Raw genomic sequence first — 24,470 nt, forward strand, 5'->3', positions numbered from 1 at the left:
AGAATGTTCAGTATGAACCTAGAGACACTGAAAACAAAGCTATATGATATACCCTTTCAAACGCTGCTACTACACTATCAAGGCGTTCATGAAGGATGAACTGAACATTTGAGCAGGATAAATTTACATATAGTCTTGTGTGTAAATGTAGCTACCCTTCACAAAAGGGAGGAAAGAAAAATAAAAGTTTATATTAATGTTAAAATTCTTTGTACCAATTAGGCCTAAGTAGTGTTATCCATTCCTTTGACATGTCTCCTGTACACTAATCATATGATTAGAAATTGTATGTTATGAGACGAATAAAACACTAGTCACTAAGACTCACTTTGGGCACAGTATAACCCTGGAGGGTGGTGTCTTCCATGGCCTTATGGGGTACAGAGATGGGGGTGACGGTTCGAATCCTCATCACCTCCCGTAGTGTTGCTTCTGTATATGGCAGGCTGCAAGAAGAAAGGAGCATAAGCACTCCAGTTTTCATTTGACATAGCTTAAAATGAATTTTAAATTTGGAAGTTGATGAGAAACGTGAAAAAATGTGGGATATTCATTGAAATTAATGGAGTTACGAATAAAGATTAGAGAGATTTGTCCACAAACTGTGTTATGAAATTATGGTGAACTTTTTATTTTTATGTAATAGTTATCACAGTTTACTACAGCCACTAGATGCCAAACCATACATCTTAGGGCAAATAAAGAAATAAACAAATCTGTGAGCAAATTTCCATTCACAAATAAAGAAGTAGGGGAGTGGGACAGTTTATCTAGAGAGGTCTTAAATCCCTGATTAAGGAAAAAAGTGAAAGTGCTTGAATTGAGGGATGAAATGAAACTCAGTGATTGTGGAGATACGTAAGAATAACCTATATAACAAATCATATATATTGGAACAAAAGAATAAAATCTTCATTGCCAAATAATTTAATTACAATAACAATAATAATAATAATAAAATAAGAGGGTCATTCAATAACCAAACAGACAAATAGTTGTACAGCAAACTGGTTTACTTAATCAGAACAACTTTTTCTCTTATTTTTCCTTGAAATTCCCTACAACTTATGTGCACTCTCCCTTTCACTTTACATATAATGTTTGTACAGCTGTGGGATCTGTGTGGTGTCTGTTCTTTCAAAGGAACAAACACCATGCATTCAAATAGTTGTATGCACTCATGCCATCTTCTTTCAAATCTTCTTCTTTCTCCATGAAAAATTATTTACCTTTATTTCGAAACAAATTTTGAACTTTGTTATTTACCTCTGTTTTACCATTGGACTTGATGTCATGCAAAGCTTCTTTCATGAGACCAAACAGACAAAGACCCAAAAGGGCAAGGTCAGAGCTATAAGGAACGTGAAGTAGGAACCCTCCCATCCATTCTACCAATAGTCTGCTGCATCGGTTGTTGTATATGTGGTTGTACTTTGTCTTGAAGAAGCATCATGCATTTTCTCTGCCCTCCTGGAAATTTCCTCCTCTGTGTGGGCTTGACTCTGTTCTCAGTCATGCCTGAGTAGTGTAGGCTGTTGATAGTACATTGCTCCTCTAAAAAATCACAGAAAATGTGACTGTGGCACTAAGAAAGATGGTTCATATTAGCACACCACCCAAGGTTGCACTTTGTATTCATTATGAACAGGTGATACAGAGTGTTTCCACTGCATGCTTTGAGTCTTGTGCTCTGACACAGAATTATGTATCCAAGTTTCATCATAAGTTAAAATAAAGAAGAGGGTACTTCACATACCACTATTATTTTCTCCTTCTTTCGTGTTGCATCTGCATATGGTGTGTGGTAAAAATGATTGTTGGGGGCCTACATATGAGTTCAAATTTCTCTGAATTTACCAACCTAGTAATTTCTACAGACCCGTATCTGAGGAAGTAAAATGATTATCAGAAATTCAACAATAAACCTCTCATCTCTGTGCAGTAGAAAATTTCTCATAGCAACTGCCATAGGATTTTCACGAGCATCTCTGTAATGCTGTCATACTTACTAAATGAAAACCTGATGAAAATTACAGCTTTTCTTTGTCCATTCTCTATCTCCTCTGTTCATGTGAGAGTCCCAAACTGATGACTAATATTCAAGAAATGATCAAAAGAAAGATTTGCTAACTTCCAGTTTTGTGGCTGAATTATATTTCAGTCAGATACTTTTAATAACTCTCAATCAAGCGTCTGACTTTCCTGCAACAAGTTTTATGTTCATTTTCCATCTTCAGTTATCCTGGAGAGGCACTTCTCGATATTTTGCCATTGTTGCTGTTTCTAGATATTGTTTTTTAATTATGTAACTGAATAGTTTTTTAACAAAATAATACTGAACTTTCCACCTGTTTAGTTGCCATACATTACATTTATTTAATGCTGAAGGTTAACTATCAGTCTCTGTACAATTCTTCTGCATCCTGCAGATCTTACTGAAGTTCACTACAATTTCCTGACGTTACTGAGTTTACAACTGATTCACCATATCATTTTCATACACCAATGAGCCAAAACATTATGACCATCTGCTTAATTGCCACTTCATATAACTTTGGAACACAGTACAGCAGAGGTTTTGTGTGTCACCGATTCGACAAGTTCTTGCTGGGGGTTCCAGAGGTATATGGCACCATATACCTACCCACGGGGCCGGCCGAAGTGGCCGTGCAGTTAAAGGCGCTGCAGTCTGGAACCGCAAGACCGCTACGGTCGCAGGTTCGAATCCTGCCTCGGGCATGGATGTTTGTGCTGTCCTTAGGTTAGTTAGGTTTAACTAGTTCTAAGTTCTAGGGGACTAATGACCTCAGCAGTTGAGTCCCATAGTGCTCAGAGCCATTTGAACCATTTTGAACCTACCCACGGGTCACACAATTCCCCCACTCCCCTAAATTATGAGCTGCTGGTTTGGGAGCATGGAGCTAGTGACCAATAGCATCCCAGATGTGTTCTAGTGGGTTCAAATCAGGAGAATTTTGTGACCAAGACATTAATGTGAGGTCCCTATCATGCTCTGTAAACCACTGTAGCGTAATTATGGACTTGTGACATTGACAGTTACCCTGCTAAAAGAAGCTATCGCCATCAGGGAAGACATCGAAAATGAGTGGATGCAAGTGATCCGCAATAATGCTCACATAGTGTACAGCTGTCACTGTACCTTCAGTCACTACCACTGGCCTCTTGGGAGCCCAGGTGAATGTCACCTATAGGATTATACCATTCCCAGCAGCCAGCATCCGTGGCACAGTATATTTTTTGAGCATCTCTTCACCTACATGATGACATATCTGATCATGACAATCAACTTGGTGTAATAAGGAATGTGATTCATTTGGCCAGGCAACACGTTACCACTGGTGCACAGTACGATCACAGAGAGCCAGTATGTGCTGAAGTCATAACTGAAAGTGTTGTTCAGTCAACATGGAAACATAAAGAAGTCAGACACGGGTCTGTAGAAGTTACTAGGTTGGTAAATTCAGAGAAATTTGAGCTCATATGTAGGTCCCCAACAATCATTCTTACCACACACCATATGCAGATGCAACACGAAAGAAGGAGAAAATGATAGTGGTATGTGAAGTACCCCATGTTCGACAACGTGAGCTCGAAAACAAATGCGCCTGCACTAGAATAGTATTCTGTCATCAGATCTGCTTTACAGAACAGGCAAGCCTCCAACCTACACATTCTGTTGTAAGATTAGGACATACAATACTTTGTCACTTACTCATGTTTTCAATCATTTTTTGTAGGTGCTCATGACAGTAGCACACGAGTAGCCGACCAGCTTCATCGTTTCAGAGATTCTTGTTCTCAGGTGCTGGGTTATAATAATCTGCCCTTTATTAAAAGCAGTTGGATTTTCCCATTTGCAACCTGTGTTACGAATTCCCTGCTCCACAAATTCTCTGCTCCACTTACATTCTTTCCTTACTACGTCACATACCCGCAATGCCACCAGGACAGATGCCTCATCAGTGTTATATCTGTCTGGTTAATTTTAGAATGACCCTCGTAGTAATGTGTATAAATATAAAGTGTGCTGAGATACGTGTGACGTGCTCACTTGGGCCGATCGTCTAGCGTGGGTAGCCTCCCGCGGCCCACGACTGCATCCAATTCGTCCTGCACCTTCCTCATCACTTCTGGGTTGTGAACCACATAGATGAGTGCCCACGTCAAGGTGGCTGATAGCACAGAGGCAGCCGGGAAGAAGAAATCCAGCAGAATCAGGGACAGCTGCTCTGCTGTAACAGCCAATGTTTCCATCCATTTACTCCGATTAGTGGATACCAATTTCTCATGATATATAAGATGTGTAAAAAAGGAAAATTTGTAATTTGTTATGCTGTAACAGTCCAGTTTGTCGATATTTCCGTTGTTGTGCTGCTAAATACGTTTGAAAAGAATGTGTACAGTGTCAGCCATAGTAGACATTTAGTATGTTGTCATGTGTCAAAAATGTAACATGTGTGAAATTTGAGTTTCTACCACCAAATAAAATTTTCAAACAACTTATGGGAATGCACACGGGTGATGTCTTTGACAATAGCCAATGTTTCGATATTTACTTTTATCTTTATTGATGTTGCATCATCTATTTGGACCATTTATGGCATTACATTTCATTACAAGTACAGTAGAGCGTCGATTATTCGAATTAATTGGGGGACATGGGTGTTCGGAAAACTGGTTTGTTCGGATAATCGAACTGTACATGTTTATTTGCCAAAAAGAAGTACTGTACAGTAATTTTTTTCATAAAAACAGGCATCTCTTTTAGTATTACAAAGTAACATACGTTTAAGCATTTTGTATCGTCAAGTTTACTTCTTCACGCAGCAGCACACAAGTGGTCGTAACAGGGAACAGAAGGTGACTGTTTGCACCCTGAGAAGCTCTTCTTGGAGGCGCGCAATCCTTCAAACTGCGCGGAGCGGCACGCCTCAACTCTAAGCTGGCGCAGCTGTTGCTGTGAACAGCTTTGATACTGCCGCTACTTCTACTGCCAGTGCCAAGCCGACAGAAGTGTGCTGATTGTTGAAACACAGCGACTGGCGGCTTGGCCGTTCAGCAGCGCCTTGTGAAGGCCCCATTAGAAGCAATGTTCAGCCAACGGTGGCCCAGTGCGGCAACTACTGTGGGAAACTTCGTTTGGGAGTGAGGGGGATGATGGACGGTAGGGTGGGAGGGTAACAGGTGCGAGCGAGTACACAGTTCGGTTAAGCGGTCGTTCGGTTGACCGACGTTCGGATAATCGACGCTATACTGTAGTATAAAAGACATTTTTATTTAGTTTACCAGTTTTTGGCGTACAAGGCCGTTATAAGACTCTAACTATCGTGATATGAAACTCTGGGCAGTGTGAAAAATATCTTGCCTTCCCAATCTGTTAGTGCATATATCCTCCTCTAGGGGCCCATTGTCAAAGAAGTAATTTTGTTGGTTTTTGTGATGTCTCAGTGCTCTATTTCCAAGTTTTGTGGTTTTTGATTAGTTTCTTCTTTGTTTGTGATTGGTAGGTGTTCAGTTTTGTGTGTTGTATCGTTTGTGGTCTGCTGCATATGGCTCCATGCATCTGCTTGCGTAGTATAGTCATTGTCAGGCTGTTGCTTACCACATATTTTCTTGGCTGCTGATGCTGTCGTTACGGCTGCAGTCATTGTTATATTATGGGAATTGATCTCCTGCGCGTGACGTTTTCTCTGAGAATCTGTTTAATCCTCTGATAGGAAGTGTACTGCCTTAATGCACTGCCAAGTTTCCGTTACGTTATTCCTTTTTTGTATTGTGTTCATCGTTACTTTGCAGTCTCTGCATCCTCTGGTTACCTGTCTTGTTCAGTGTTGTGTTTTTGGTTTGCGTGTTCATCTTGTGTGTCTGGTCTTATCTTGATCTGAACGATTTGAGCGATATATGCCTCCAACAGAAACAGAAGTGCTGGTGACAAGATGACTCTTGTGTATACTTTTATTTGTATATGTTGGCGACGCTGGCGCTGATTTTGTGTTTATCATTTGACGATGCGACTTTGGCACCAGTATATTACGACATGTTTTCATAAAAAAAAGATCTGCAGATGATCATTGCTGACCGAAACCAGTAGTCTGAGAACTTAAAAATTTGTGAACATAGACGTGAAGTAAAGCAAATTTAAATAGGAGGTACGTATGTCTGTAGGTCACTTTTTTACATGTCATTGTTACAAACGGACGTTACACCTCTATACAGACACAAATTTAAATACAACGAGCAGACACGTCAATGTCCGGGCGACCAGTTCATAATTTTGTGAAAAAAAAAGTAGTCAAACATTGTGACCACATGACCACAACGCCTCTATCCGGCTATGTTACTCAGTGTTGCACATCTGATCTTGGCCGGCCAGAGTGGCCGAGCGGTTCTAGGCGCTACAGTCGAACCACGCGACTGCTACGGTCGCAGGTTCGAATCCTGCCTCGGGCATGGATGTGTGTGATGTCCTTAGGTTAGTTAGGTTTAAGTAGTTCTAAGTTCTAGGGGACTGATGACCTCAGAAATTAAGTCCCATAGTGCTGAGAGCCATTTGAACCATACTGATCTTGGACCGTTCACGACGCACCACGAAGGAATTATCTGAATGGGACGGAAATCGGTAGATGTGATGTAGATGCACAGACAAATTATTCCCGCTCCATTCGATAATTACTTCGTGGTGCCTAGTTTTTTATATATTTTATTTTGTTTTAGTGTACAAGCCGTATTATCGTCCTTGGTTGGCGTATCACCGCCTACTGAGGGTTTACATTTCCTCGCAGAGTGTTCTCTCGTTGCATTTGTGCCTTGAAAGTGATGGGTGTTCCCCTGTCCAAATGTAAGCGGTTGTCGAAGTCGTCACCGTCTGCAGTCACGGAAGTTGTTTGAACAGGATAGATGGATTTTGGTAGTGTTGGCGTTTATTTGTTTTGTATGAAAATGAATCAGGAAAACAGTATTAAATTTTGCTGTAAGAATGGTATAAAGAGCATCAAAGTTTTATAAATGTAATATATTGATTTTGGTTAGTCTGCCTTGAGTTAAACAATGAGCAGTATAAGGGTTTCGAAGAAGGCCGTGAAGATGTTGAAGATGGTAAGTGTTGTGGTCACCCCAACACACGAAATCGCAAGAAATGATTATGAATGATCACCGAACCCCATCAGAGATGTCCCAGATGATACTGGCGTATCAACCGACTCATACCGCGAAACTTTTTCGGATGTTTTCGCTACGAAATGCGTGACCGCAGAATTTATTCTAAAACTATCAAAATTCGCCGAATAAAGGTTGCCCAGAACTCACTAGATGAGGTAAACAACTATGCAGGAGAAATGAAACATGTCATAACAAGAGGAGGAAACTTTGATATACGGATATGGCGTCGAAATCAAAGCTGAATAGTCACAGTACAAACATTGTGTATTGCCTTTTAAAAAAATCGACAAATGCGATCGAATGTGGAGGGTACGCTCGCCGTATTTTTCGGTTTTAACGGCTTAGTGAACCATGAATTCTTCCTACTGAAACATGAGCAAGGAAAATCCGAAAGAAAGACCCAGAAAGGGGGCTAAAAATTAATCAGTTTTGCACCATGAAAATGCACCTGCTCATCCCTTGTTACCTGCTCCTGAATGATTTGGCCGAAAACAATACTGTAATGATGCCCCAGCCTCCAGATTCCCCAGACATGGCCCCATGTGGCTTTGTTCTGGTCCTAAATATAAACAAAACCTTAAAGCGCCATCGTTTCGTAGGCATAGAGGGGATTTAAAACGCGTCGCTGAGAGATCTGAAAGCTATCCCAAAGATATAGAACTGTTTGGGGATTGGAAAAAGCGCTGGCATAAGTGTGTAATATCCAATAGATATAGGGAGATATCTGCAACTTTGTTTTGGGAATGTCTAGGGTGACCAGACGTCCGGATTAATCCGGACATGTCCTCCTTTTTAGCTCTTTGTCCGGGGTCCGGGCGGATTTTTAGTGTCCGGCTTTTTCGCAAAGTTGAGCGTAATACAGTTAAATTTACAATTCGTCCCGTTCTATTGCTCTTTTCTTAAATACTTTTACTATTGGCACACCTTCGTGATAAACATGCACGAAGGCGGTGTTAAGCCGGGTTCACACACGCAACGAAAGTATCGCCACAAGTCAAGTCATTCTGGAGTGGCGCTCTGAGCTACCGTTCACACAGGACGCCACAAATTCTTCGTAATTGCGCAGTTTGCAAAATGGCGTCACCTGTCTCAGCTGATTAAACGGCTGTACATACTACTAAAGAAGATGTTTTGGAAACATAAGCAATGTAAAATATTACTTACCAAAGTGTTTCTCGTCTCTCTTGTCTCGACTACATGTTTTAAGAACCGGTCTGCAGCTTCAAACCAAGCAAGGCTGGGTTTATAAATAGCGTCTGTAGACGCACGACTCTTAAGTGATTTCAGTACTTTTTTTATATTCATTCATGTAAGCATTTCGAATTTTTAATTTTGTTGTAGCTACATCAATTCCAGGTACATACTCACGCATACTGTTTACTATTTCAATTAATGCAGCATCTCTCAAATTTCTGTCTTTGTATGATTCGCTTTTGTGGTTCCAAAGGCATTCTCGTTCTTGATACACCTCCAAGAATCTCATAATTGTCGCTGTTGACCACTTTTTCGACATATTAATAGCAAACGCACAAACAAAAGCACTATCTGCAAACGAATAGGCACTACAAATGTTTGAATCCAGCCGCGAGGTAGCAATCGAATGACGTTATTCGATTGTGGAGAGGGCAAAATGGCGCAACAAAGTAGAACCAAGTTCAACTTTTTGTGGCGTGACAAAAGTTGCGCGTCTTAAATGGCGCCACCGAAAACTAGGAGTTCACACATGCAACTACAAAGCAACTGCAGTTCGCCATTAGCAGTGGCGATACTTTTGTTGCCTGTGTGAACCCGGCTTTAGTAGGTGGCACCAGGATCGTCGATGCTATCGTTGATCGACCTATAAGCGAATGCAAATATCGATTATTTAAAATTTTCGTTTCGTATCTTCGCTTTGTATTGGCTTGGCTTCCTGTAGTGTACGTGTGATTTGTGAGTGTAATTTTTAACCGAGTGAATTACGTAAAATATTTGGCTATGCCTAAACGAAAGTGTACATTTTCTGATGTCCTTTCCTGCAAATATGCGGCTTTCAAGAAAGGGAGAAATGAATTTTATGCGGAATGTAAGATATGTGGAGCTGGAACGTACGTCTCAGTGGCCAATAAAGGTAAGAAATAACTCGACAGATTAACTGTCATGGTTTTATTTCATTGTTTCGTAGTCATTCAATTTATTTGTATTCGGAAGGTTAAAGTGCAGTTTACATGTTGTCAGCTGCTGCTTGAATTGTAGATGTTGGTAGCGGTGCTTCGAATGAAGAGAGATGGTCTTACGTTTTTCGCTTTGTAAACAATTCCATGTTGTTGACAGAACAAAACAATTGGCGCCACACTGTCACCACAATCAATGTTTTCAATTATTTTTTATATTGCTCAGTTAACCACCACCTGACCATCAGTAACAATTAACTACTAGTTTTACCGGTAATTCCCGGCAGTCACGTGACTTGTCCAAATCTGACGGGTGGTATCCTCATCTGCAGTTGACCCATTAGACGTGTCCTCTTTTTTCTTCCCTTCTCCTCCTTTCTGAATCTGTTTGTCCTCCTTTTTAAACAATTGCATCTGGTCACCCTAGGAATGTCTGACTGGAGCCTGCCCAACAAACAAATACTGTCGATCACGTCTTTCACGTGACGCCTTCCGTCGACAAAAAGCGTCGTTTTGTTTTCCGTTATAAAAAAATGATTTCTAAAGAGGAATTTTAGGTACCCATTCGATAGAGCGGTCCCAAATTAGTCTAGCGCGCGATATTCGCTTTATCGATGCGTATTAACAGGGACAATGAAACTCGAAGAACAACTAGTACTCCAGCAGCAACTGAGCAGTGCTGCTGCATGGCGGTAGCAGTCGGCGCGGGCCAGGGCAGTGCTGTCGCTGCTGGAGTACTAAAGTGCGCGTCATTTATGTTGGCGGCCGAGGTTAGGTTCGTTCTGCGCAGCTGACGTCACAAAACACAGTCAGCCAATGAACAGAGAACGACGTTGCCAGATCTCGACTGCAGTGCAGAGCAGGGACGAGTATCTCCAGTTTTAGAAACGTTCAGTCATAAATAAAGTAATAGGACAAAAGCAATGTCTTGATAGCAGACTTTCTTTTATAGAAAGTTTGGAAAAAGCATTCTTTATACCAATTGCTTCATATTCTATTAATTAATTAAACCAAACAAGCAATAAGACTCCTAACTCAAGCGATAGCAAGGAAAGGTGTTTGTATCAATCTTACGAACCGCTTTTTCGCAATAAAGAACAGCGGTAATTGTTTATTTCCTATTGTACTTCGACGAAGCATGAGTAATTCATAGTCATACCAAGTGTTTGTCAGTATTTTGCGTGACATGTTAGAGTCTTCATGAATAACACAGCCTGACGAGCAATGTGAGCGTAATGGCTAAGGTATTGTGCTACAAAGTGAAAGGTTACGAGTTCAAACCTTGTGCAGCGCATAATATTTTCTTTATTTAAAAACAATATCGAAGTGTCTTACTTCACGAATTTTATTCGTTTGAATGCATATTTTTGAAATTTCTAGTGCTTTGTCTCTTCATTAACCCTTTCGAAGCTGCAGACACTTGCTCTCCCCATTCCGCGCTGTGCGCGATTTTGTCATTTCTCAATATTACATACGACACCTATGTGGTACTTAAATTAAATGAGCCGGCCGCGGTGGTCTCGCGGTTCTAGGCGCGCAGTCCGGAACCGTGTGACTGCTACGGTCGCAGGTTCGAATCCTGCCTCGGGCATGGATGGGTGTGATGTCTTTAGGTTAGTTAGGTTTAAGTAGTTCTAAGTTCTAGGGGACTAATGACCACAGCAGTTGAGTCCCATAGTGCTCAGAGCCATTTGAACCATTTGAAATTAAATGAGGTATTGTTATACAGTAAATTTTTTATGAAATTTAGGTATCTTGTCCACGTTTCATTCTCAACATTGTGGCAACTAAAATCGACCATACGGAATGTATACGCTATGGACTTTTACCTCTGCAAACTCTTCAAAATTTCGTGCAATGGTTTACTACATTTAATGCTGCACAGTAACTGCGTTGAACATCGAAACAAAATTTAGTCATTTATGGGGGGAAGGTATCAGTCAAGAAGGTGTGTAAAAATCAAATTTTTGGGCCAAATAGTTTTTGTGAAATCGAATGCTAAGTGTGTCAAAGCAGTGGGAACAGTATGTGTCTGCACAGGCGAGCAGTGCAGTGACAAAATCGCGCATAGCGCGGAATGCACGGAGCACGTCTCTGTAGCAGCGAAAGGGTTAATGCGGCCTTGGTGGCTTTACTTCATGAACTGCGCGCTCCCCCCTAAACGTAAATTTGCGAACTATGCTATACCATGGCGCTGCTTCTCTGCGTCGTGTGCAACTGGCAACGCAGCAATCTCCCGCGTCTGGACGGGCATGCGCGAGCCGCCAAGATAAAAGAATTGAACTATAGTTATTCTTCGAGTTTCACTGTCCCTGTTAATACGCATCGATAAAGCGAATATCGCGCGCTAGACTAATTTGGGACAGCTCTATCGAATGGTCACGTAAAATTCCGTTTTAAAATCACTTTGTTTGTAACGGAAAACAAAGCGACGATTTCCGTCGACACTGGGCACACGTTTAAGACTTGATGGGCAGTATTTGTTTGCGCTGACTCCAGCTACAAAGTGCAAAAATGAACTAGAAAATATCTGCCGATACATCAGAGAAAACGCACCTGACGATTCTTACAAGGGAACCTCCCCATCGCACCCCCCTCAGATTTAGTTATAAGTTGGCACAGTGGATAGGCCTTGAAAAACTGAACACAGATCAATCGAGAAAACAGGAAGAAGTTGTGTGGAACTATTAAAAAATAAGCAAAATATACAAACTGAGTAGTCCATGCACAAGATAAGCAACATCAAGGATTCGGTTAGGTGACGATCGCCGTGGTCCTGTGGTTAGCGCGAGCAGCTGTCGAGTGAGAGGTCCTTGGTTCAAGTCTTCCCTCGAGTGATAAGTTTAATTTTTTATTTTCAGTTTATGTGACAAACTCTTACGTTTTCATCACTTTTTTGGGAGTGATTATCATATCCACAAGAAAACCTAAATCGGGCAAGGTAGAAGAATCTTTTTATCCGTTCGCCAAGTGTATAAGTTAGGTGGGTCGACAACATATTCCTGTCATGTGACGCACATGCCGTCACCAGTGTCGTATAGAATATATCAGACGTGTTTTCCTGTGGAGGAATCGGTTGACCTATGATCTTGCGATCAAGTGTTTTCGGTTCCCATTGAAGAGGCACGTCCTTTCGTCTACTAATCGCACGGTTTTGCGGTGCGGTAGCAAAACACAGACACTAAACTTATTACAGTGAACAGTAAACTTATTACAATGAACAGAGACGTCAATGAACGAACTGACAGATCATAAATATGCGAAAATAAAAAAAGTAAACTTTTCACTTGACGGAAGACATGAACCAAGGACCTCTCCTTCCGCAGTTGCTGACGCTAACCACGAGACCACAGCGTTCCTGCGCTAATATTCTTCTTTATGTTACATATCTTATGCAAGGACTACTCAGTTTGTATATTCTGCTTATTTTTTTCATAGTTTCACACAACTTCTTCCTGTTTTCTCTATTGATCTGTGTTCAGTTTTTCAAGGCCTATCCACTGTGCCAACTTATAACTAAATCTGAGGGGGGTGCGATGGGGAGGTTCCCTGGTTAGGGGGGAGATTCTGTATATTACAGGGGTCACTTTGCATGATAAATCGTAACGACGTGCAGTGGAGTAATTTAAGACTACTAACATGAGTTCGTCAGGCAAAATATTAGTCATTTCCTTAAGAGAGGACACTGTTCGCTTTGCAGCACAGTAGATGGTACAGAACTGGTATCAGGATGTCACATGACCCTTAGCTGCTGGCGCGTCATGGCACTGAAGCGGTGTCTTTGTGCCAACCAATTGCATGGAATCAGTGCAGTACAAATGGTCGTCGCGAAGAGGTGACGGAATGACAGAAAGGAGTAATCGTGTCTGAACTTTCCCATGACCAAACTGTGAATGCAGTTGCCCGATATGTTGGTGTAACAACACACATTGCCCAGCGTGTCTACAAGGAATTCTAAACCAATTGCAGCAATGCAACACAGCATAAAAAGAATGGTCGTAAAATATTCTGACGGATCAGACTGTAAACGAGCGTCACGCGTTATCATTGACAGTCGGTTTCAAACTCGACAGGAATTGCTGCTGTTAGTGAATACAAGTGCCTCTTAACCAGCTGTTGAGCGAACATTGCGAAGGAAAGTGCATGCAACAGATATTTGCTGTCGGGTACATCTACATCTACGTCAACAGTCCGTAAGCCACTTAACGGTATATGGTGGAGGGTATTTTTGATACCAATGAATGATTTACTCCCCCCCCCCCCCCCTCATTTTTCCCTACTCCACTCGCGAATGGTGCGTGGGAAGAAAGATTGTCAGTGAGTCTCTGTATTAGTTCTAATTTCTGGAGTTTTCTCGCGAGATGTTTGTGGGAGAAAGTAATATGTTGCCCGACTCTTCCCGGCAAGTACTCTCTCGAAATATCAGTACTGAACCTCTACGTGTTGCACGACGTCTCTCTTGAAGCGTCTGCCATTGGAGTTTGTTGAGCATCTCTGTAACGCTCTCGCACCCACCAGTCGATCCCGTGACGAAACGTGTCGCTCTTCGTTGGATCTTCTCAGTCTCTTCTATCATTCTTACCAGGTAAGGATCCCTAATTGATGAACAATATTCAAGAATTGGTCGAACAAGCGCCCTGGATATTACTCCAAGATATTTTACGGTAGGATTCCGTTTCCAGTAATTTTGTCGTTAATAATGCAGTTGTGGATTTCTTTTCCTATGGATGCGAGATATGTTACATTTATTTACGTTCAGGGTCAACTGTCAGAGTCGGCACCATTCATCAGTTCTCTGCAGGTCATTCTGCAAATCGATACTCTCTTCAGGTGTTGCTACTTTGTTATAGACAATCACTTCATCTGCGAAAAATCTGAAAGATCTTCCGACGCTTTCTGCTAGATCATGTATACACTTTATAAACAGTAATGACCGTATTACACTACACTTCCTGTCGCAAATCTGGTCCGATACTCGGTAAGCTCGTGCTTTTTTTACTAAACGGCAGTGCGGGACGGTGTCAAATGTCTTCCGGAAGTCAAAGAACACGTCATCAACCTGAGCGCCCTCGTCTACAGCGCTATGGATTTCATGGACGAACAGGGCGAGCTGAGTTTCGTAAGATATCTGTTTGTGGAATCGATGTTGATTTTTATAGAGGAGATTTTCATTCTCCCAAAAATTCATAATTTTTTAACATAAATCATGTTCCACAATTCTACAACAGATTGACGTCATCGATACAGGCCTGTAATTATAGTCTGGTAAGTAAGATCGTGGTCGAGTTAATCAGTACGGAAATGTGTTTGATAACAAACTAGAACATACACATACATCATATATGATCTCCGAGACATGCTCGAAACCGAGTTTTCCGCATATTCATGTGGAAGAGACCTCTAAATGTGTCGAATTTGCGTTGACGGGTGTTTAAAAGTGAAGATCTTTTTTCCTTGCAAACTTCTTTTCGCTGTAAGACCACGCATTTTGAATAGAATTAGCGTCAGGCGACTGTGAGGGCCAATCTAGTTCTTGCACACGTTTCTCCTTCTTCAGTCGCTGCAAAACCTGCTGCGGTGCTTTGGATCATTGTTCTCCTACTGTGTCCAATTTTCATTTTTGTCGATGAGGCAATGTTTGACAGGTGGTATGAAACATCTTTGATAAAAGCGACAGGTAAGCTCCACTCATGTCTCTTGTTGTGTATCAGTCAAGAATTCAAAGTAAACTAATCCTGTATTGACACTGCGTGAAGGACAGAGGTTCCCTCTGTTGGACTGTAAAAGAACTAAGGCAATATATGTGTATAATGCCGACCATGTTGTTACTTAACAGACTGTATGTGCAGCTGTCGCACGATCTTTCTAGAAAATGCGAATGACCTACGTTTTTTTCCAGTCGCTAGTTATACCTTTCGTTGATTCAGCGAACTACGATAAACTGCTACTGGAAGGGGAGCAAGTTCTTTCGCATAATCTCTGTAGATTATCTCATCTGGTCCTGATACGTTTACACTACTAGGCGACCGTAGTTGATTTTCTGTTCCACGATCGGCTATCTCACAATCGGTCATTTCGAGGTTCGTATGATGGTTGAAAGGAGGGACAAAGTAACCATCTTCCGCAGTGCAACAATTTCGGAAGACCGAATTCAGTATTTCGGTCTACCCTCTGTTAGCTTCCGTTTCGGTGCCAGTATTGTCACTGAGTGACTGAATACATGATTTCAAATCGATTACTGATTTTACGTAAGACCAAAACCAGTTAGGGCTTTTAGTCAGATCGGTTGATAAAATTTTATTTTCAAAATCTTTGAACGCTTCTCTCGTTGCTCTTCTTGCGCTCATTTTCGCTTCGTTCAGCTTTTTTTTTTTTTTTTAATTTTTTGGGTACATTTTGACCGCCCCCGGTAGCTGAGTGGTCAGCGCGACAGACTGTCGACCCTAAGGGCCCGGGTACGATTCCCGGCTGGGTCGGAGATTTTCTCTGCTCAGGGACTAGGTGTTGTGTTGTCCTAATCATCATCATTTTATCCCCATCGACGCGCAAGTCGCCGAAGTGGCATCAAATCGAAAGACTTGCACCCGACGAGCGGTCTACCCAACGGGAGGCCCTCGTCACACGCCATTTACATTTTTTTTTTTTTTTTTTTTTTTTTTTGAATCGGTGGTAAAGCTCTCTTTGTTTATATAGCAGTTTATACGGCTATTAAACCCCGGTGGGATTTTCCAACGCTTAAGGCCTTGCTCGGAACATACATTGCCGGAAAAAAAATTAGTAAACCTTTCTAGAGGTATCCAGTTCACTCAAGATTTATTGCTGCAGTACTGCATAAGTAGTGCATAAAATGATTATATTTACAGATCAATAGCACAGGCGGTTCTGAGGTACCAGGTATCAACCCATGCTGAAACTTCCACATTAGTGTGTGGTGTAGCCTCCACGGGCGGCATTGCCGGCACTGGCTCCGTCATCGAGTCGATCGTGCTGACGGCGAGTACTGTCCTCGGATGCGTTATGCCACGCCTGCTCGAGCTGTTCACGTCATCCTGTAAGAGTTGTTTGATGGGTCGCACGAGTCACTTCTCGTCTAGTCATATCCCACACGTGCAGAGGTCATGCTGGCAGGGAAGTTGCCGCACGTCTTCCAAAGACGTTAATTTTCACGGGCAGCGTGTGGGCGAGCATTATCCCATTGGAAATACACATCACCTTCTTGTTGCAAGAACGGGTCTAACAACGTTCTGCACGTACCGAGCACTGGTTAGCGACCCCTCCAGAAACACCGAAGGTGACCGAGAATTGTAGCTTATCGCACCCCAAACCATAACTGGAAGAGTGCAGAAAGTTGAAATAAACAGTTCACATAATATGCAAAAAAACTGGTGATTTCTCAAACACGGGAACAGTCAAGAATGGGGTGCCGCAAGGTTCGGTCTTGGGTCCTCTGCTGTTCTTAATATATATTAATGACTTGCCATTCTATATTCAAAGATGCAAAGCTGGTACTTTTTGCCAATGATACAAGTATAGCTATCACACCCGGCAGACAAGAATTAGCTGGCGAAATTGTAAACGATGTTTTTCAGAAAATCATTAAGTGGTTCTCTGCAAATGGGCTCTCATTAAACTTTGACAAAACACAGTATATGCAGTTCCACACAGTAAATGGAATGACACCATTAATAAATATAGACGTCGATCAGAAATCGGTAGCTAAGGTAGAATATTCAAAATATCTAGGTGTATGCATTGATGAGGGGTTGAACTGGAAAAAATACACTGAGGATCTGCTGAAACGTTTGAGTTCAGCTACTTATGCTATTAGGGTCACTGCAAATTTTGGCGATGTACATCTGAGTAAATTAGCTTACCACGCCTATTTTCATTCTCTGCTTTCGTATGGCATCATATTCTGGGGTAAAGGCCTGGCCAGACAGAATGCGGCCTGGCCGTCCGACCTGTGGCCTTGAACCGCAGCCGGCAGACCGCACTGTTGAATCGCTCGTTATTGTATGATGGCGGTCACACAGAGTGCGGCTCTGACGCAGCGGCAGCCGGCCTGCCGCACCGGCCGCCGCCGGGTTGTCACAAGATTACAGATTCGCCGCAAGCCGGAGCGGCTGCTTGCCTCTGCTGGCGCACGCAACTGCTCTGTGGTCACACTGGAAGCAGCGGCGTGAGGCGGTTTTTGTCTTGCAGCTCGTAGTGCATGCATCATGAACACAGAAAGACGTATAGAGGAGGTGAGACAATACAACTTTTTTATGATGCACGCAATCCTGATTTGGAGGTAGAATACTTTTGCCCTCGATATACTCTTGATAGAAAGCTGAATTGTCAGAAATAGTGTTGTCACTGGGATCCACTATCCTTTGGGCATTTTAACCTGATTTGCTTCCCGTCTATGCTTCCAAGACAGTTCAGAAACCCCGAAAGTTCTAGAAATCCTTCTTCAGATTTCTTCCACATCTCTGTTGTAGGAGTAGGTAAATACTTGGGTTGTAGAACAGTCCATATTGCCTGGCACACTTGTTTCACAATTTCTGAGACTGTTGAACGTTGTAACCGAAATGAAAAAGCTACGGTCTGGTGACTGTCGCCTGTAGTCAAGTATGTTGAAAAGATTAAAATAAATTATGCCGATAGAACGAATAGATAAGTTAACGACCAAAGATATGTTTGTTTAAATCCAATGACAATGTTATGAATACAATGAAACATAAACAAGCTATTAAGTAGAAAGTTCTCTCTAGCGGGACATACGGAACTAGATGTTACTATCGTTTGTTGTAATAGTAAACACTTCAGATAAATTTATCACTCCACTAGTAACTACGTTGTGGGATAGCACTTTCCTCCGCCGAACCTTTCATATGATCAAAATTGAAATGGAATAAATTATATGACTTCTGTTTTAAGCACAAAGAGGTCATAAATGGTAAAACGTACTTCAAACGAATGGCTAGTCTGTGCCTTGTATCAATTGGCTTTCTCCAGTTCGTTGTGCACTTCTCGGTGCTACCTTTCTATCAGGCGATGCAGTTCCTCGAAACATTCTCGCGACATACGAAAATATTTGAAGAACCTATCTTCGTCAGACTCTAGATCAGTACACAGACTATGGTATTCTCCTAAGCTTTCTCTCTTGCTATTAATGTCGTGCATCCAACATTTCCTCTTCTTGGTGCCATTTCATATCGATAGTGCGAGCTACTCATTTCTGCACCTCTTCTTGGTGCCATTTCGTATCGCTAGTGCGAGCTACTCATTTCTGCACTTAAAAAAAAAAAAACCTCGCACAAAGATAACGTGTCCTGCGTGAAGCTTCCAAATCGTCTAACGCCAAGACAATCTCGCTACGCATGCAATCTTAATAATGGGGTTCGGCCCCTTCCACAGTGTAACAGCTGACGCATCAAGAGTGGCTGCGGCCGGCCGTTGCCTGTGTGGCGTCCCTGGCCGCAGACGGGCCCGGCCCACCGCTGCACCGTCCGTCTCAGCGGCAGGCCGGATTCTGTCTGGCCAGGCCTTTACTCATCACTGAGTAAAAGAGTGTTCATTGCACAAAAGCGTGAAATCAGAATAATTGCTGGAGCTCTTCCAAGATCATCCTGCAGACACTTATTTAAAAAGCTAGAAATCTACACTACAGCCTCACAATATATATATTCACTTATGAAATTTGTTATTAACAATCCGAACGAATTCAAAAGCAAGCAGTGTACATGGCTACAACACTAGGAGAATGGATGATCTTCACTACTCAAGGTTAAATCTAACTTTGGCTCAGAAGGGGGTAAATTATGCTGCCACAAAAGTCTTTGGTTCAAAATGGTTCAAATGGCTCTGAGCACTATGGGACTTAACATCTATGGTCATCAGTCCCCTAGAACTTAGAACTACTTAAACCTAACTAACCTAAGGACATCACACAACACCCAGCCATCACGAGGCAGAGAAAATCCCTGACCCCGCCGGGAATCGAACCCGGGAACCCGGGCGTGGGAAGCGAGAACGCTACCGCACGACCACGAGATGCGGGCAAAGTCTTTGGTCACTTACCTAATAGCATCAAAAGTCTGAGAGATAGCCATATAGCATTTAAATGGAAATTAAAAGAATTTCTTAATGGCAAATCCTTTTACTCATTAGATGAATTTTTTGATATAGTAAGTGGGTAATTTCCCAACCTCCACAAAAAAATTATTGAGTGTCATGTAATATTTTGTGTAATGTAATATCTTGTATAGACACATTTTATTAACCTGACACGTTCCACATCATTACGAAGTGTCGTATTCATGATCTATGGAACAAGTACTAATCTAATCTAATCTAAGGCCTGGGGTGAGGTCAGTATGTCTTGGAAGAATGCACTCTACAAGAGAACGCTCGCCAGGTAAACGTCGTACGCGCAAACGACCATCACTTACATGCAGCAAAATCTGCTTTCAATGCGGAAGACCACAGCGCGCCGTTCCATCTTCCAAGTGATCTTTTGACGGCACCAGTCGAGCCGTGCGCGTCGATGCTGTTGTGGGAGTGCAGGCAGGCTAGAGATGTGAGTGCCCTTAGTCCCACTGCTAATAACTGGTTCACAACAGTGCGTGTGGACACTTCTGGGCTCACAGCCTCTTATCTTTGCTGTAGTAGCTGTACGATCTGCCACTGCTGTCCTTGCAGTATGACGATCCTGGCAGGCGTTTGTGCTACGTGTGAGAGTGTTCACATGACTCATGCAGCACGTCCAACTTGTGTGGCGCAGTTCTCCGAATGGACCATCCCGCCACAATCTGACCACTTTCAAACTCTCTCAGTCGGCTTAGGAAGCACGTTGCCTGCTTACTTCACACGTTTGCACCACACTGAGCTTTCTGACGACTAACGTTCCCTATTAAAGGGCAGACACACATGGCGCTCTGGTAGCTATGTCACTAATGATCTGTTGGCGGATAACGTTGAAACCATTATCTGTACATCTACCATCCCCCAGGTGGCATACGCCGTCATTGGATCAAAATCGACATTGTCTTTCCAGGCGTACTAATTTTTTTCCTGCGGTGTAGTTATCTAAGGCGTACTGAAAGATGCTTTTGAATTTTTTCCAGTTGCACTTCGCATCTTCGTCCTCAGCACCTAATATTTGGTGTTGACTTCACAGACGCTCTCTAATTTTGTAATCTGCCACAACTGTTAAGCAAATGTTGTAATAACAACAGTTGTAGTTACTATCATAGCTTTATGACGATCGATACCTTGCTCTACGTTAATAATTCGATAAGCTCAGGACTGTTTGTTGCTAGGACGTCTAATACGTTACCTTCACGAGTTGGTTCTGTAATTTATCTTCTCCAAGTAATTTTCGGACGAGACATTCAGAAAAGTGCCACACCATCCTTCCCTGTCTCTGGCACCAGTTTTGATTGCACGACTCTCGCAATCTATACCTAGCACGTTGAAATTACCACCTATTACAACGGCATGATCAGTGAGTTATTAACCATATTCTGCAAGTTCTCTCTCAAGCGCTCTAGCCGGCCGGACTGGCCGAGCGGTTCTAGGCGCTACAGTCTGGAACCGCGCGACCGCTACGGTCGCAGGTTCGAATCCTGCCTCGGGCATGGATGTGTGTGATGTCCTTAGGTTATTTAGGTTTAAGTAGTTCTAAGTTCTAAGGGACTGATTACCTCAGATGTTAAGTCCCATAGTGCTCAGAGCCATTTGAACCATTTCTTTTAAGAGCTCTATCACTACAGCTCCTGACGCAGACGGTCTATAAAAGCATCTGATTACCATTTTTGATGGACCTTTGAAGCTTAATTTCACCCACTTTAATTATCATTCGGCATCCGTGATTACCTCGCTAGATATTATCGAATTCTTCACGGAAATAAATACTCCGTCACCACTGTAGACTAACGCTTCCTAAAGACAAATATTCCGACCTAATTGCTTTGCTATTCACTTCCGGTTTCAACCAAGTTTCTGTTCCTAATACTATCAGGGCATTATGATCTTTAATAAGCGATACTAATTCTGGGACCTTTCCTTGGAGGATCCTGCCGTTCACTGACATCATATTAACCTTTCCATATCGCATCTACAAGGACGAACCTTCTCTGAGAATATTCTGACTGATACAACTTCGATTTTGGCAGGCGTTTCTTCTTTGAGCCTAAGGGAGGTTTCTTCTAAACTAAAAAAAAAAAAAAAAGGCCACGTGCAACCCCGTACCATAGAATTCGCTTCCTGCGTATAGTGCACACCTGACCTATTGAAGGAAACGCTACAATTCTCCACCTGATATCGGAGGTCGAGAAATTATCATCTGATATCATTGAAGAATCGCCTGAGCATCTGGTTTGGAGCTTTCACTCTGCTCGAGACTAGAAGATGTGAGTGAGCTGACTACGATGCAACAAATAGTGAGCTTAGACTGCACCCCCAGTGCGATCTTTGCTGCCTTCACCAATCAACCATCTGCCGAAAGGAACCAAGGATGACTTCGGAACCCAAGCTGCAGGTGTTATTCATGCCGTCTTGTGCCACTATTTGCAGCCGGTTGCAGCCAGCCGCTCGATAGCCGCTGGCAGGGTCTCCTCAACGTCTTGGACGAGACCCTCCGGCAAACGCACCAGGTGCACACTGGCATTTATTTCCTCTCCTGCGTGCTGTTTTCCTGAGGAGGTCCATTACCCGCCTGACGTTACAGCTCCAAGGCACCAAAGGTGGCGCATGTCTCGACACTGTCGCCCGACGTCGCCGCAGCCTTGAGCACTAACCAGAAGTCCGTCGACTGTGGTCAAAGCAGCTTTCAGCTGTTTACAGATAGGAGCCAACTCTCCTTGTGTCCGCCCACAAGACCACAGCTCCTAGTCATATTTTACTGTGTAAAGAAACTGAATAAGATCTCAAAAAAAGAAAAAAGCTGTCAGGAGTGACGGGAAAGTACAAACTGATAATATCCCCGCAAAAGAGAATATTGTCCGACAGTCCGGCGGCCGGAAGCTACCCGAGAAATTTGCTTCATATAAAGACATGCACTAAAATTTATGCAAGAAACCTTAGAGTACGTTAGTAGACATTAGTTTACAGAATAAAATACACAGGTGCACAGTTATTAAAATAACAGTGGTATAGGAGAAAGGTGGAAGGAGTATATAGAGGGTCTATACAGGGGCGATGTACTTGAGGGCGATATTATGGAAATGAAAGAGGATGTAGATGAAGATGAAATGGGAGATATGATACTGCGTGAAGAGTTTGACAGAGCACTGAAAGACCTGAGTCGAAACAAGGCCCCCGGAGTAGACAACATTCCATTAGAACTACTGACAGCCTTGGGAGAGTCAGTCCTGACAAAACTTTACCATCTGGTGAGCAAGATGTATGAGACAGGCGAAATACCCTCAGACTTCAAGACGAATATAATAATGCCAATCCCAAAGAAAGCAGGTGTTGACAGGTGAGAAAATTACCGAACTATCAGTTTAATAAGTCACAGCTACAAAATACTAACGCGAATTCTTTACAGACGAATGGAAAAACTGATAGAAGCCGACCTCAGGGAATATCAGTTTGGATTCCGTAGAAATATTGGAACACGTGAGGCAATACTGACCCTATGACTTATCTTAGGAGAAAGATTAAGGAAAGGCAAACCTACGTTTCTAGCATTTGTAGACTTAGAGAAAGCTTTTGACAATGTTGATTGGAATACTCTCTTTCAAATTCTAAAGGAGGCAGGGGTAAAATACAGGGAGCGAAAGGCTATTTACAATTTGTACAGAAAGCAGATGGCAGTTATAAGAGTCGAGGTATATGAAAGGGAAGCAGCGGTTGGGAAGGGAGTGAGACAGGGTTGTAGCCTCTCCCCGATGTTATTCAATCTGTATATTGAGCAAGCAGTAAAGGAAACAAAAGAAAAATTCGGAGTAGGTATTAAAATCCATGGAGAAGAAATAAAAACTTTGAGGTTCGCCGATGACATTGTAATTCTGTCAGAGACAGCAAAGGACTTGGAAGAGCAGTTGAATGGAATGGACAGTGTCTTGAAAGGAGGATATAAGATGAACATCAACAAAAGCAAAACGAGGATAATGGAATGTAGTCGAATTAAGTCGGGTGATGCTGAGGGAATTAGATTAGGAAATGAGACACTTAAAGTTGTAAAGGAGTTTTGCTATTTGGGGAGCAAAATAACTCATGATGGTCGAAGTAGAGAGGATATAAAATGTAGACTGGCAATGGCAAGGAAAGCGTGTCTGACGAAGAAAAATTTGTTAACATCTAGATTTAAGTGTCAGGAAGTCGTTTCTGAAAGTATTTGTATGGAGTGTAGCCATGTATGGAAGTGAAACGTGGATGATAAAGAGGCCTAGTTTAGACAAGAAGAGAATAGATGCTTTCGAAATGTGGTGCTACAGAAGAATGCTGAAGATTAGATGGGTAGATCACATAACTAATAAGGAAGTATTGAATAGGATTGGCAAGAAGAGGAGCTTGTGGCACAACTTGACTAGAAGAAGGGATCGGTTGGTATGACATGTTCTGAGACATCGAGGGATCACCACTTTAGTATCGGAGGGCAGCGTGGAGGGTAAAAATCGTAGAGGGAGACCAAGAGATGAATACACTAAGCAGATTCAGAAGGATGTAGGCTGCAGTAGGTACTGGGAGATTAGGAACCTTGCACAGGATAGAGTAGCATGGAGAGCTGCATCAAACCAGTCTCAGGACTGAAGACCACAACAACAACAACAACAGCTACTAGATACTGTAACATGCCAGAAATGTGAGAATTTAGACTAAAGTGCACGCATTAAATGAAATCAAGTCACTTCTAGTTATTAGAAGCTCGTAACAACTCACAAACGAAACAGTATACCCTGAGGTGCTGCTAACGATAGGGAGCAGCCGGGTACTTTGTAGAATGGCTTGTCTCACAACGGCACTTAAGGCTGCACGCTTTCAGTGGGCCAAACAACACTGAAACTGGACAGAATCTGACTGGATGTGCGTGGTGTGGTCCACGAGTCGCGATTTTGCCTCTTTTCGAATGATGCCCGAATATGGCGTGGGGAGAAGCTAGTTGAGATCAGACAAGTAAATATCAAACTTACACACTAGATAAGCACC

The 24,470-nt window shown here is 42.5% G+C and overlaps 1 protein-coding gene across 2 annotated transcripts in view; it reads right to left on the reverse strand.

Moving 5' to 3' along the window:
- Positions 1-24,470, reverse strand: part of LOC126262717 (probable cytochrome P450 304a1) — a 202,098-nt gene that overhangs the window by 31,025 nt on the left and 146,603 nt on the right. For both annotated transcript variants that reach the window (XR_007546756.1, XM_049959512.1), the window contains exons 6-7: positions 4,073-4,253; positions 329-446 (exon numbers count right to left, since the gene is read on the reverse strand). Coding sequence is in view for 1 of the 2 variants with exons in the window: in XM_049959512.1 (XP_049815469.1) it covers positions 329-446; positions 4,073-4,253 (299 nt within the window). In the remaining variant the exon portion in view is untranslated. The remainder of the gene's footprint in view (positions 1-328; positions 447-4,072; positions 4,254-24,470) is intronic.

Source organism: Schistocerca nitens, chromosome 1, assembly GCF_023898315.1.
Source record: "Schistocerca nitens isolate TAMUIC-IGC-003100 chromosome 1, iqSchNite1.1, whole genome shotgun sequence".
In the NCBI taxonomy this organism is placed as follows: Eukaryota; Metazoa; Arthropoda; class Insecta; order Orthoptera; family Acrididae; genus Schistocerca; species Schistocerca nitens.